This window comes from Mesoplodon densirostris, chromosome 1, assembly GCF_025265405.1.
Source record: "Mesoplodon densirostris isolate mMesDen1 chromosome 1, mMesDen1 primary haplotype, whole genome shotgun sequence".
NCBI classification, from domain to species: Eukaryota; Metazoa; Chordata; class Mammalia; order Artiodactyla; family Ziphiidae; genus Mesoplodon; species Mesoplodon densirostris.
This window is the reverse complement of record NC_082661.1, coordinates 204307148-204320699: the sequence shown is the minus strand read 5'-3', so window position 1 is coordinate 204320699 and position 13552 is coordinate 204307148. Positions and strand designations below refer to the sequence as shown.

The following is a 13552-nucleotide window of genomic DNA, read 5'->3' as shown; positions in this document are numbered from 1 at the left end:
ATGCGCAGTGACTCTAGGAAAATTTGAGGAATTCACTTTCTCTCTCCTATGGTGTTCAGATTCTATAATAGTAATCAGAGGAAGGTAAGGCACATATTGATAATAAATATTTACTGAACTACAGACAATGAGGTAAGATTTAACCTACCTACATTTAACAGCTAAACTTGATGTATATAAAAACTGCAACACATATAACACAACATTGTAAATCAACTATACTTCAATTAAATACATGTTTAATAAACTTCAACACATAATATAAATTGATTGTTAAAAATCATACACAGATGGTCTTGAAGTGCGAAAGTCAAATAAATTAAGAATTATGTAAGCTGACACTGAACATATCTGTACCACTGGCAGGGAAAACAAAAATAACATTTTCCTAATCAAATGAACATGGAATCAAGGAGGACGTGAAGGAGGCCTAGGACCCTGGAAGATGAAGACCTGCACTACACAGCTCCATTAACTTTTTGTCAAATATACACATATCTTACGATTCATAATGGGACTTAAGTGGTTACCTCATATCTGATTGTGACAGCTAAAGAAATTAGCTCAAGACATGTCCAGGACATAGGCCTATCAACTGGTAAGCCTTCCAGTGGCCACAATGCTGCTTCCTGACCAAAATTTTTCTCATCCCAGAAAAACATGCATGGCCCCCAACTTAAGAAGAAATGTACCATAGATCTGATCATTTTCAAATAAAATTCCTATTATGCTAGCTTTGCTAAAGCACATGGCTGATATACACTTGCCTTTACTTTGAGCACATAACAGTATCCAATTCCAAATTATTTGCTAAAAAGCTTTCCTGTCATGATCAGCCAAAATGACTGGTATTCTAAAATTATATACAGTAAAAGCTATTTTATTACCCTCTTATTTTCTTATCCAGGTAAACCATCAAATACTACATCTTTAAGCTGTGGTATTTGAAATACGCATTCACGGTATTGTGATAAAATACTGTGTCCTAAGGGTCAGATGAGGTTGCCGATGTATCTTTTATAAGCTTATTATTAAAGCTATGGTCCCTTATTTTGGTCAATAACCATGACATGAAAATACTGAAGATGAACTTTTCTTTAATTTTTCATTTGCTTATCCAAATATAACTATAATATCTTTGTATAGGTATTTACTACATGCTAGGCATATTTGGCCTAAGTGCCTTACAAAAATATGACTATTTTTGAAAGTTTATACTATGAAAATGGTCTCTTGATGCTCATAAATGCTTCCTTTACTGGGAAGTACAAGGTAAGCTTATTGTCGTGTTTGCTTTCTGTCTGGCAGCTAGGAAACTGAAAGCTAAACCCTATAGATAATTGAATTAATGTATAGCTCACATCCTGGTATGACTATCATTGTATGGCTCCTGCACATTTAGTACTATTTCAATTACTTCATTGTATTTCTGTTATTATTATATACTGTAAATCCTCTCCAGAAATAGGGGGCTGGATAAAAAAATAAATAACAGTTGAGATACTGCCATATACTGACAAGACTCTTTCAGTATTATTTGGGCACAACTCCCAAGCAACTTTACCAGTGTGGCTTCTAAAATCTGGATGCTTTGTTTTAGTCTAATATTAGGTTTTATTACTTTAAAGAGGGTGAGAAATATGTATAGAGATAGAAATATTAAGATCTCATTGGTATTCTTTATCTAGACCCAAGCAACTACATTTTGCTTCTTAGTAAATAATTTCTAAAGACATTATATCAGTATTTTTTTAATATCAGAAAGATATCTGACAGGAATTAAAGCAACGCTAACCTTTAACTTCAGCATATTTTGCATAATTAAAAAAGAAGCCATCTTACAATGTTTGGGATGGAACTTCAGGAATTAAGCCTGCATTCTGTCGAGCTCCCCTCAAAATCTCCACACATGCACACATTCTTTTGGGAGCACTGTTCTACTTCCCACCTATTTCCAAAATGGAATGGTTAACTCATCTAAAACTGTATCACAAAATTATTTTTCTTTTAAAATTTTTATAGCAATTGCAATAGTGTTTTTCCATGTGAAGTCCATTTTTCTAAATTCTTCTTGAAGTCTAATCAATGTTTCCACACCATCCCAGAATATATTCATGTCATTTATCATTTATTAAGTTCAAAGCATTTTAATCAGCTGAAAGCTGATGAAAGCCCTAGATAGTATCAGAGACCTTGACAAAATAAACTGTCTGTGGGAAAAATTACAAAATTACAAATGATACAAGAATGTTTTAATCTACAGTCAATCCTCTTTTTATTCTATATGTCTGAGACAGGCTGGGACCTGGGACCTGGGACCCTTTGCTGCAGGGCTTGCACCTGGACACACGTTTCCTGCAGCCTTAAAGAAATTATAAGGGACTAAAAATAACTGACAACAGCAAATGGAAATGAGGGTGTGGAGCAGTAGGAACTCTCACTGCTGCTGGGAATCAAAATATTACAGCTACTTTGGGAGACAGTTTGTCAGTTTCTTACAAAACTAAACATACTCTTATCATATTGCACTCCTTGGTATGTACTCAAGAAAAGTAGAAAACTATGTCTACACAAAAACCTGCAAATGGGTATTTATTGTAGCTTTAGTTATAACTTTCAGAACTTGGAAGCAACCAAGATGTCCTCCAGTGGGTGATGGACTGGTAAACTGTGCTCCATCAGACAGTGGAATATTATTCGACACTAAAAAGAAATGAGCCATCAAGCCATGAAAAGACATAAAGGAACCTTAAATGCGTATGACTAAGTGAAAGAAGCCAATCTGAAAGGGCTGCATTCTGTATGATTCCAACTATAATGGCATTCTGGAAAAGGCAAAACTAAGGAGACAGTAAAAAGATCAGTGGTTGCCAGGGATTAGGGGGAGAGAAGAATGAACAGGCAGAAGACAATGGTTTTCCAGGGCAGTGAAATTCTTCTGTTTGATACCATAATGGTGGATACACGTCATCATATGTTTGTCAAAGCCCATCAAATGGACAATGCCAAGAGCAAACCCTAATCTAAACTCTGGATTTTAGGCGATGATGTGTCCATGTAGAGTCATTGATTGCAATCAAAGGACCACTTTGGTGGAGTAAATCCATAGTGGAGGAGACTCTGCACGTCCATGGGTAAGGGGCTTACAGGAACTCTCTACGCTTTCTACTCATTTTTGCTGCAAACCTAAAACTATTCTAAAAAATAAAGTCTACTTAAGAAAATGAAATGCAAAAAATTCTGTAAACAAAAGGGAAGGGAATATATAAAAAGTTAGCCAAAATTTGGAGACAGGCAAAAAGATGGCCCTTTCAATATCACACTAAATGCTCTCTAACAAGCCCACCTAAGGGTTGTATGAGTCTCTAGGAAAATGTAACTTTGTTTGACTAGCCATTTTCTATGGATTAGGGCCTAGACTCTGTACAATGATGTCATTTCAAGAAGATTGCTAAATTACAAATGATTTCTGTCAGGTAGGAAAGACATTCCCAAAGGTATGCCTTTATTGCCCTGTGGAACATTAACAAGTATATCTAATTTAGCAACCTAATTGCAGCATTCTTTCTCTCCAGTCTCCTGAATTCTCCACTGAATAAGCTTTACTATCTGTCTGGTTCCCTCATTAATGAGTTAAATAAAACACTGACATGTCCTTACAATATTCATGTTTTTAAATTTTAAAAAATTGTGCTTTGTTCTCAAAACATTAAATATAGAATTAGCATATGATCCAGCAATTCCCCTCCTAGGTACATGCCCAAAAGAATTAAAAGCAAGAGACTACAACTGATATTTGTACAACCTTTTTTATAGCAGCATTATTCACAATAATCAAAAGGTGGAAACAATCCAAGTGCCCATCAACTGATGAACGGAGAGACAAGTGTGGTATATACATATACACACACTGTGGAATATTATTCAGCCATAAAAAGGAATGACATTCTGGTACATATTACAACATGAATGAACCTTGAAAACACTACTCAAAAAAATCAAGACTAAGAAAGAGTTTGTCCAATATTACTACCTGGAGAAGGAATGCAGGGGAAAAAATAACCCTGGGGAGGGTAAGCATTTAAAGGGATGGCTTTCTCAGAAGTCTGAGAAACAGAAGAAAGCCCTGAGAATGTGATTTCACCAAAGCAGAGTCAAAAGCTTTAAGATGGTCAACAGCAATAAATGCCATCAAAGGTCAAGTACAATCAAACTGAATACTTTCAGCAAATGAGGGAGGCATTGATGATTTCAGCAAAACACTGTGGCATATAAAAGCAAGATGACAGAGAATTAGGACGTTAACAACGTTTCCTATCTATAAGATGAAGATAATAATGATACACCCACAACACAGGGTTTTTGTCAGGAATAAATGAGAAAACATATGTAAAGTACACAAAGTTCATCTGGCTATATTAAGCACTAAGCAAGTATCGATATTTTGCCTCATTATTGATAGTATATATCCTTAATGTTGTTATTCTTTTATAATGTTGGTAATAGTGGTGAATAGGCATTTTGCCTCAAAAAAAAATCAAGCCTATACCGTAATTCATTGGGTTTGCTCTGTACTGTGATCGACCTACAATTATTCTAAATGGTAATCCATTTCTAGGTCACAAATCTTGAAACTGCTTTGAGCATCTCCTGAAATGAACTCTTCTTGCTTTCAGCTGCACTGATATAAGCTCAGTATACCATATGCTTTGAGTCTCTACTGTAATCCTTTTTCAAATTTTACTTGTGAGTAGAACTCCAGAGTTGTATTACAATGAGTATCACTGAAAAACTGGAAATCAGTTACTTCATTGTATCATTCTTGGTCATTACGTCTTATTGTCTCATTAGGAATGTGCTTCCAAGATGCTTTTCTATTAGTTATGTAGCTACATAATATTATATTCAATACAAGTTGCAGTACGCTGATGCATCTTTTAAGAGTGTTTAAAAATTTCACAATTTAAATTAATAGCTTTGGCTTAACATTCATTAAAAGATAAAAGATTATTAATTAGTATGCTTTGGTTCATGCTTTATGGGCATTTCTAAATAATTGCTACTTATTGGCATTTCAAAGGCTCTGTATTTAGATCACTAACTTAGAAACCTATTTATTTTCATTTTCATTTATTCAATCACTATACTTATAGCTCTATCATTTATTTTGCAATAAACAACTTCCCATTAGAAACAGACCTCTTTTATCACTGGGAAATTACTTAATTGTTTTGAAAGAACTTTGTGACAAATACTATCATTATTCATTCCAAATAGCACACTAATAGTCATGATCTAGAAAATGGATGTTCTCCAAGATTTTCAGTACCAATTAACACCCAAATTACACTATTTATTCAAGGCAATAAAACATTTCACAAGAAGACATTAGAAATGGTTAGTTTCATTAATGATATTTTAATATTAAGAACTGTTCATCTATATTTTGTGTTGTTGTTAGGATACCTCTTCTGGTTACTTGTAATTTTTACCTAATTCTCACATACGTGATGTTTCCTCATTTGATTTCTTTACATTACGATAAAAAAATGGCATTCAAGGAAATAAAGAAAATCAAATGTCATAGCATCTGGCAGCATCATAATTAAAGTTCTGTCAACAGAGCTGTTATAAAGCCTGGTGTGAAAGGGATTTAAATTTAGTCATTAGTGAGGTTAGAAATTTCATGTAAGAACTGCAAGCTAACAAAATGTCAGTAAAAATTCTTAGGTTATGTTTTATTTATTTTTCTCAATATGTCATTTTTAAGAGTTTTTAGTTAAATACTGTTTAATAACACCTTATGAATATTTTAATTTTTCTAGACCTATGTCAACATTCCACTTTTATTAGGGGTGCCTGCTAGGTGATACAATGCAACCACCCTAAACTATAAACTACATGAGTTGCAGTCTGCTGGACTGGATATTTAGCAAGTGCCCAATATATTTCTGTTAAATACAGAAGTGAAGAAATAATTTCTATGACATTTTGACAGGTTAGGATATTTGGCTAGCACTGTTTACACCATTAATTTAATTTTTCTGTACCAGCTGATAATGACAAATTTTAGAAGGAGAAAATAAAACTGGGACATTTCTCATCCTTCCTTCTTGTCTAAGACAGTTGACCCTTGTACAGCACAGGGTTAGTAGTGCTGACCCGCCATTCAGTCAAAAGTCTGTGTGTAACTTTATTGTGTGCCCTTCTGTATCTATGGATTCAACCAACTGCTGTAGATCGTGTAATACTGTAGTACGTATATAGTACTATAGTGACAAAAATCTGTATAAAGTGGACCCATGCAGTTCAAAAACGTGTTGTTCAAGGGTCAGCTGTACAGTCCTCTTACTTATGATGTCTGATCACCAGTGTTTCTGAATAATATAGCTAGGAGAAATAGGATAGAGAGTAACTAAGACAAGTTGTAAGGAAAGAAATTTAAAGTTACATATAGAAGAAAATATATAAAATAAAACTGTTTTAAGACAACAAAGATAAGTAATTGCCAAGAACTGGAATTAAGCTCTTTTAGCTGATCCCAAATATGATTTCTTCTTGAAAAAGTCATGCAGCACAAAAGCATAGAAAGCTTGGCAGGATCATGAATCGTAGTGCGACAATAATTCAATATAATTACAAAGCGTGTCTACACCAAAGAAAATGGATTGTATAATCAGGCTTTTATTTCCATGAAAGAGTTCTTATGTACTTCTGATGAGGTAAAATGTCTGTGTACAGATCGTTACAATAAACCTAACACCTAATTTTCCCCACAAGTGCAACAGTTCACATTTTCAATTCTAAAAACCAACTGATGTAAGTCAAAGGTAGGAACTGAATGGAAAAATCAACAAATATTTTCAGTATAACCATAGAGCAGATGCCACCTCACCTCTAACAAACCATTCTTCTGTTTTGAAGGTCTTATTTCAGTAGTCACCAGCAGTAGCATATAAACTGATAGAATAAGTGACTGCTGTACCAACTTCAAATGAGGATGATTACATTTATTTGATGATTTGGGTAATGTTGCTATTAAATCAGTAAATATAACTTACAGCATTAATAACGATGTCTTACAGAAATGGAAGGTAGCAGAATGCCAATGAATACACAGACATAAGAAATAGGAACCATAAAGCTAAAAAAAGAGATTATGAAACAAGCTGAAGGAGCATATAACCATGGAGGTTAGAAGGGCTTAAAGAGAATTAATATGGCTGTGACATTGTTTCTTCCACTACACAGTTATAGTTTGTGAACAAATGTGAGATTGATTTTAGTTTAGCGAGTTAGCCTCTGAATTATGTCCATGCCACTCTCTCACTTCATCCCAGATTACCCTTATACACTACAAAATGTAAAACAGATAGCTAGTGGGAAGCAGCCGCATAGCACAGGGAGATCAGCTCGGTGCTTTGTGACCATCTAGAGGCGTGGGATAGGGAGGGTGGGAGGGAGACGCAAGAGGGAGGAGATATGGGGATATATGTATATGTATAGCTGATTCACTGTGTTATACAGTAGAAACTAACACACACCATTGTAAAGCAATTATACTCCAAGAAAGGTGTTAAAAAAAATAGCCTCTGAATTAGAAGACAAATAAGCAGGAAGGAATGTTTTCCAAACAAAATTGGCTAAAATATCCTTACAGCAGTGTTAATGTGCATCACCTTGATGGCTTCTTTGTTTGGTAATGAACTTTATGCAATGGAGGAAAGGGCTGCCCTCCTGCTTCAGAAGTTGCCCCACCTCTGTCTGCAGTTCCTCCTGCTATGCCCACCCCAAGCTCTGTGTTCTACATATGTTTTCTAGAGTAAGCAACTGCCAGTTAAAGTAGAAAGATCTGAGCTGCAGAGGAAAGCTCTGGGCAACACTGAAGCTTCCAAATTTTAGGACTTCCTTTATTTCAGCAGATCTTTATAGGTGAATTTTCCAGAGGGCTATTCATAAACAAAACCACAACTGTACAGTGAAGCTACTAACAAACATAAATGCTTCATTTTCTTTAGCATTTTCTTTAGGATGAGATTCTATCCTGATAGTACGTTAATTTGCAAATGCATGACAACCAAACAGTGAACCATTCCTAAGAGTTACTATGCCAGGCAAAATACTGTTGCTTTATTTCTGTAGTTTTTTCACTCTTTTTAGGGTGTAACACATCAAGTACACAACAGATTCCAGCACAAGCCTGTCTGATATCACAACTTACACACTATTCATCATACTGTTTCTATGAACATATATCTTATATTAAGACAAATCTAAGGCTCTCTGCTTTTCCAACCTCTTTTTTTGGAGGCATCTTTTTGTTTGTTTTCTTTTGTTTTTAAGAAATATGGTATCTGGCTATTATCAAAAAGCCAAGAGATCTAACACAACATTGTAAATCAACTATACTTCAATAATTTTTTTTAAAGACAAGAGATAAATTCTGGTTAGAATGTAGAGAAAGGGGAACAATTGTACACTATTAGTGGGAATGCAAACTGGTACATCTATTATGGAAAACAGTATGGAGAGTCCTCAGGAAATTAAAAATAAAACTACCATATGATCCAGCAATCCCACCTCTGGGCCTATACCCAAAGGAAACAAGATATCTAGAAGCAATGCTTGTATTTCCATGTTCACTGCAGCATTATTTACAATAGCCAAGGCATGGAAACAACCTAAGTGCCCATCAATGGATGAATGAATGAGGAAAATGTGGTATATAAATACATATATAGTGGAATATTATTAACCTTAAAAAAGAAGGAAATACTGTCATTTACAACAATATGGATGAACCTGGAGAGCATTATGCTATGTAAAATAAGCCAGACAGAGAAGGACAATTACTCCATGGTATCACTTATATGTCGAATCTTAAAAAAAAGTTGAATTCATAGAATCAGAGAGTAGGAGAGTGATTGCCAGGAATTTTGGGGTATGGGAAATAGGGAGAGGTTGATAAAACATATAAACTTTAGGTTGTAAGATGAATAAGGTCTGAGGATCTAATGTGTAACATGGTGACTGTAGTTGATAACACAATTGTGTAATTGACATTTGCTAAGGGAATAGAACTTATATGTTCTCATCAAAAAAAAAAAGAGATAAACGTGGATATGCTAATTAACTTGATGGGCGAAATCCTTTCACAATGTAGAGGCATATCAAATCATCACATACATTTTAAATTTCTTACAGTTTCATCTGTCAGTTATACCTCAATGAAGCTGAAAAAAATAAATAAGCCCACCCTGGGTGACTGGAAGGAAAAACAAAGAAATAACTGCTCTCCACACGTGGACCCTCTTAGTTACCTTGCTGAGTCATCACTATTATATCTGACTGGTGTCTGTAACAAGTAATGAAGAGCAAGCTTGTCTTAGATAACATTTTTTTTCCCTTAGAAGACATCCTAATGTTATGTCTATATCAAGAATAGCTTGTACCTTTCCTAACTATTAAGCAACAAGGTATTAGGGCATCTGTTTTTGGAAAGACTGAGCAAATCTATAAATTATGACAGCCTTAAAATACACATCTATAAAACTCTGTCTTATAGGTATGAATGAAATAAACACTGCAAAAGCAAAAAATAATACTTATGATAAAATGGAACATTTATGTCTATTTGATGAGTATAGTTCCAATTCTGAACCTTTAGGCTGTATCTTCACAACACAAAGGGAAAGGCAGGTTATTTCATCAAAAGAAACAGTAAATATAAATAATTTGGTTCCTCTGCATAAAGGTCTCTAAAACTGACAAAAATAATCCTCTACTATTCTAACATTATTTGCTCTGTTTTTTTAACCCAATAAATGTTCAACATGAATCTGTTGTTTAAATTTGCTTGACAACTTTTTTATGGCTACGTGGACTCACTTTTTGCTAGGCAAATAGCAGAATGTATTTGTTCATTTATTTAACCAGTATTAGTTAATAATACGACATTATTTATGTGTTCACTAACTGAGGGCCTATTGTCTCCTCACTTTACAGGAAATGAAGAAGTTGAATACATTTTTCCTGACTTAAGGAGTTAATAGTCTATCAGAGAACAAAAGGAAAAGACACAAAAATAGCTGCATTACAGTCAAGAAGCAATCTGGTTTAACAAACAAACATGATAGAACTGAAAGACCTGGATGGAAAAGGGGGCACAGAGTGAGTAGGAGTAGCTCAGAGAAAGAGGTCCTGATTACAGACGAGAGATGGAGGTTCGAGGCAAGTAGTGGAGACAAAGACGCTGCTGAAAATTGGTGGGATCTGGTCCCAGCAACGGGTACTTTGGGCTCGCTACTGTGAAGAGTGGGCAGGAGGACAAGAGAAGATTATGTGAGAAATTATTCAGTACTTTGTTATAATCCTCAAATAACCTGTAAGAAAGTTCTTACTCCTTTTCTATGTCCCTTTACCCCACGTGTTTTCAGCTTGATACAATTAAGTAACTACTGATGGGACCTAGAGAAGTGTAGCATCTGATATATGGGAGGCATTCAATGTTCATTAAAGAACAGATACATTAATGGTACTGCCTGAGTTGGGACACATATGTAGCCTTCATGCAAATGAGAAAAAAAAATCCCTGCATTAGTTGTCCTAAAATGCAAGACAGAGTTGGGAATGTTTCTCACAGGCTGGAACACTTCGGTGGTGGTGTTTTGGGATTAGCATAATGGTGCCATGAAAGATAAAACAGGGTACAGGGAAGAGTATAGAGACCAAATAGATCCCCTGAAAGTTTCACCTTGAGAAAATGAAATTTCTCACTCTTGTTAAGTGAACTGCTTAGATAAACTAGTCATATTTTCAAATGATGAGGGATACCCTTGTCTCCTGAGTGATATACGGTTGTCTGTCCTTTATTTCAGAGCTGTCTTCTAGTGATCTATACTATATTAGACATACAGCCATTTAGGTGAACTAAAGTCATTGCAAGTGAATTTTGGACTTGATTTCGAAATCTTTAATTATCCAAAATATCTACACACTCTCTAAAAAAAATCAAGTACTCAGGGCTAAAGACATGGTTCTATAAAAAATAAATAACATTCTCCTCACAATTAATATATTATATTATATTAATGAATATAAAAATAGGTGTCATAATTTAAATGCAATATACAATTGCTTTTGTAACACACTACACTTCTCCTAGGAATAGAGGAAAACATATTTAAAATCATTCTTTCTCTGGTCTGAGATATTCCCTGATAAAGTCTACTGTATTCTAACCATTGCTATTAGGCTTTTAATCCAAACCTTATATTATTCCTTAAGAAAAATATAAGTATCTCAAGAAAAAAGATACCAAAAAAAAAACTCATTAAGCTTTCTTTCTCCCACCTAAAGTATCATTTCAGCATGTGGTTTTTCAAAAAGGGTACAAATCTATCATGTTAAAACATTAATAAGCAAGTGGACTATACCGAATGTCTTCTAAAAGCTGAGGAGTAATTGCATCACACATGGCTCAGGGCATCTACTAATCCCCCTCCACAGACATCTTTGTCCCTAACGCCCAACTCACCCTGGATGGCAGCCCCACCTCAAGCCTCCCTTCTCTGTTCCTTTCGCTCTTTTCTGTCCCTTCTTTCTCTTCCTGGCCCTCTCCTTGCCCTTTTTTTGTGTCGCATAATCTTTTCAGGGAGCTCCGCTGCTCTAGTTTAGGAAAATCAAATTTGCTTTTTACAATTCTCTGCTCCACACATCACAAAATTAGTACAAGAGAAAAAACAAAGATTCTTCGCAGGAAATTGGAAGGAAAAAAAAAAACTATGAACACTTAAATACTTTTGAATGCTTCTACACATAAGCATATTAGGAAAAAAATGTCGCTTCAGAATATTAATTGCATAAATCCTTTTCCCAGGTGGTATCCAATTAGTCGTTCAGAGTGAGTACTTTAATTCTCTCAGGTCTGTAAGTTTCAATGCAATGTAAAGACTAAATTTGAATTGCAAAATTACAAAGCCATTGAAATCACTGATTCAACAAAACCCTGAAATTTGAATATTTTATACTAGGAGAGAGCTTGCATTTTTTCCCTGAGAGTTACTCCTTATTCTTCAGTTATAATTTCTTCCACTAAAATCTTCTCAATTAGAAATATTAAATTGGTTGTAATCTTACCATTGTTGTCTCTTGAATAGATCCAAAACTGTTGATAAAAATGTTGACAACTACATCAACAGGAATGCCTGTCAATAAAAATTAAGGACATATTTAGTAGCTGTAAAAAACGTGGTCAGGATCTTCATTTTTTATGGTGTATGCATTTGATTTTTCTGTTTTTTTTCCAATCCGTATGGATGTGAAATTATAAATCTATGGTTTCAGGATACAATGTTCACAGTTGCTATTGACTTATTTTTCTAAATAGGGATCAACACACAAGTAAATAATGAGTTACATTGTACTTTATAGCGTTATTTATTCAGAAATATTTCTCTCTTAAATTGTAGAAATTCTGGGAAAATACATTTACCTTAATTTTTTTTAATTGGGCTGATGCGTTTACTTTAAGAGATTGTAAATTATTCTTTTAAAAAAATTATTTTTAAAATATGTTTTTTTGCATTTTATAATCATTTTAAGTTGTTACATTAAATGGTAATGCAGAATTCAATTACAATTGCCATATTTTTATCTTTAATTCATGAAAATGCAAAGTTAATCAGACATATAACAGAATCATTATTAAGATTTTTGCCTGACCTGCCGGAAAATAATTTTAAAGTTCATGGAGTGAGAACTAAAGTATAATGTTGCCAATTTCTTTCTGTTTCTTTCTTTTTTTTTTTTTTCTCATTGTGAACTGCTGCTTGGGCTAACAAAGGGAAAATGTGAATTTAGCCTTTTAGCCACATAACCTCTGACTAATGAAAAACAGGTGTTGAATCAATACAGGGTAGACATGTGACAACCCAGAGTACAGTGCTGCTGAAAGTAACTGCAAGTTCTGGTAATGAACAAAAACCCTGTTTTTATAATAGAGTCATATAACTTCACTTGACTAGAAGCAGCTGCAAGCTTTTCTTTCTTTCTTTCCTTCTTACTTTCCTTCTTTCTTTCTTTTCTTTCCTTCCTTCCTTCCTTCCTTCCTTCTTTCTTTCTTTCTTTCTTCCATAAAGGAAAAATAATCAAGCCTTATAATGTTAATCCAATCTACATTAATACCTGTCCTTAACCAGCAACAAAGATGACAGTTTTCCAGATATATGTTCATATAACTTTTCCTAACTCATCAAGAGGAAGCAAGAAAGGAAGACAGAGAGGAAGAAAGAAAGGAAGGAAGGAAGGGAGGGAGGGAGGCAAGCTGTACCATCTTCCCACAACTTTTAGCTCAAGTACAGTTTTGGTTCTTGAAAGGAATGATAGGAGATAATGTTTTGTCAAAGAAAACATAGTCATTTTATTCCCAAAGTTAACATGCTTTTAAAAACCATATGGCCATTTTTTTTCAGCTACAGAGTAGAGGGATTTTTTTTTTGATTAATGTAAAAACCTAATAAAGATTTAAAAAAATAATTTAAATGTCTATCAG

The 13552-nt window shown here is 34.3% G+C and overlaps 1 protein-coding gene across 1 annotated transcript in view; it reads right to left on the bottom strand.

Annotated features, from left to right (window-relative positions):
- GLRB (glycine receptor beta) overlaps positions 1 to 13552 on the bottom strand; it is a 75212-nt gene that overhangs the window by 31085 nt on the left and 30575 nt on the right. Inside the window, exon 4 of the mRNA XM_060093679.1 lies at positions 12139 to 12206. Within this exon, the coding sequence (XP_059949662.1) occupies positions 12139 to 12206 (68 nt within the window). The remainder of the gene's footprint in view (positions 1 to 12138; positions 12207 to 13552) is intronic.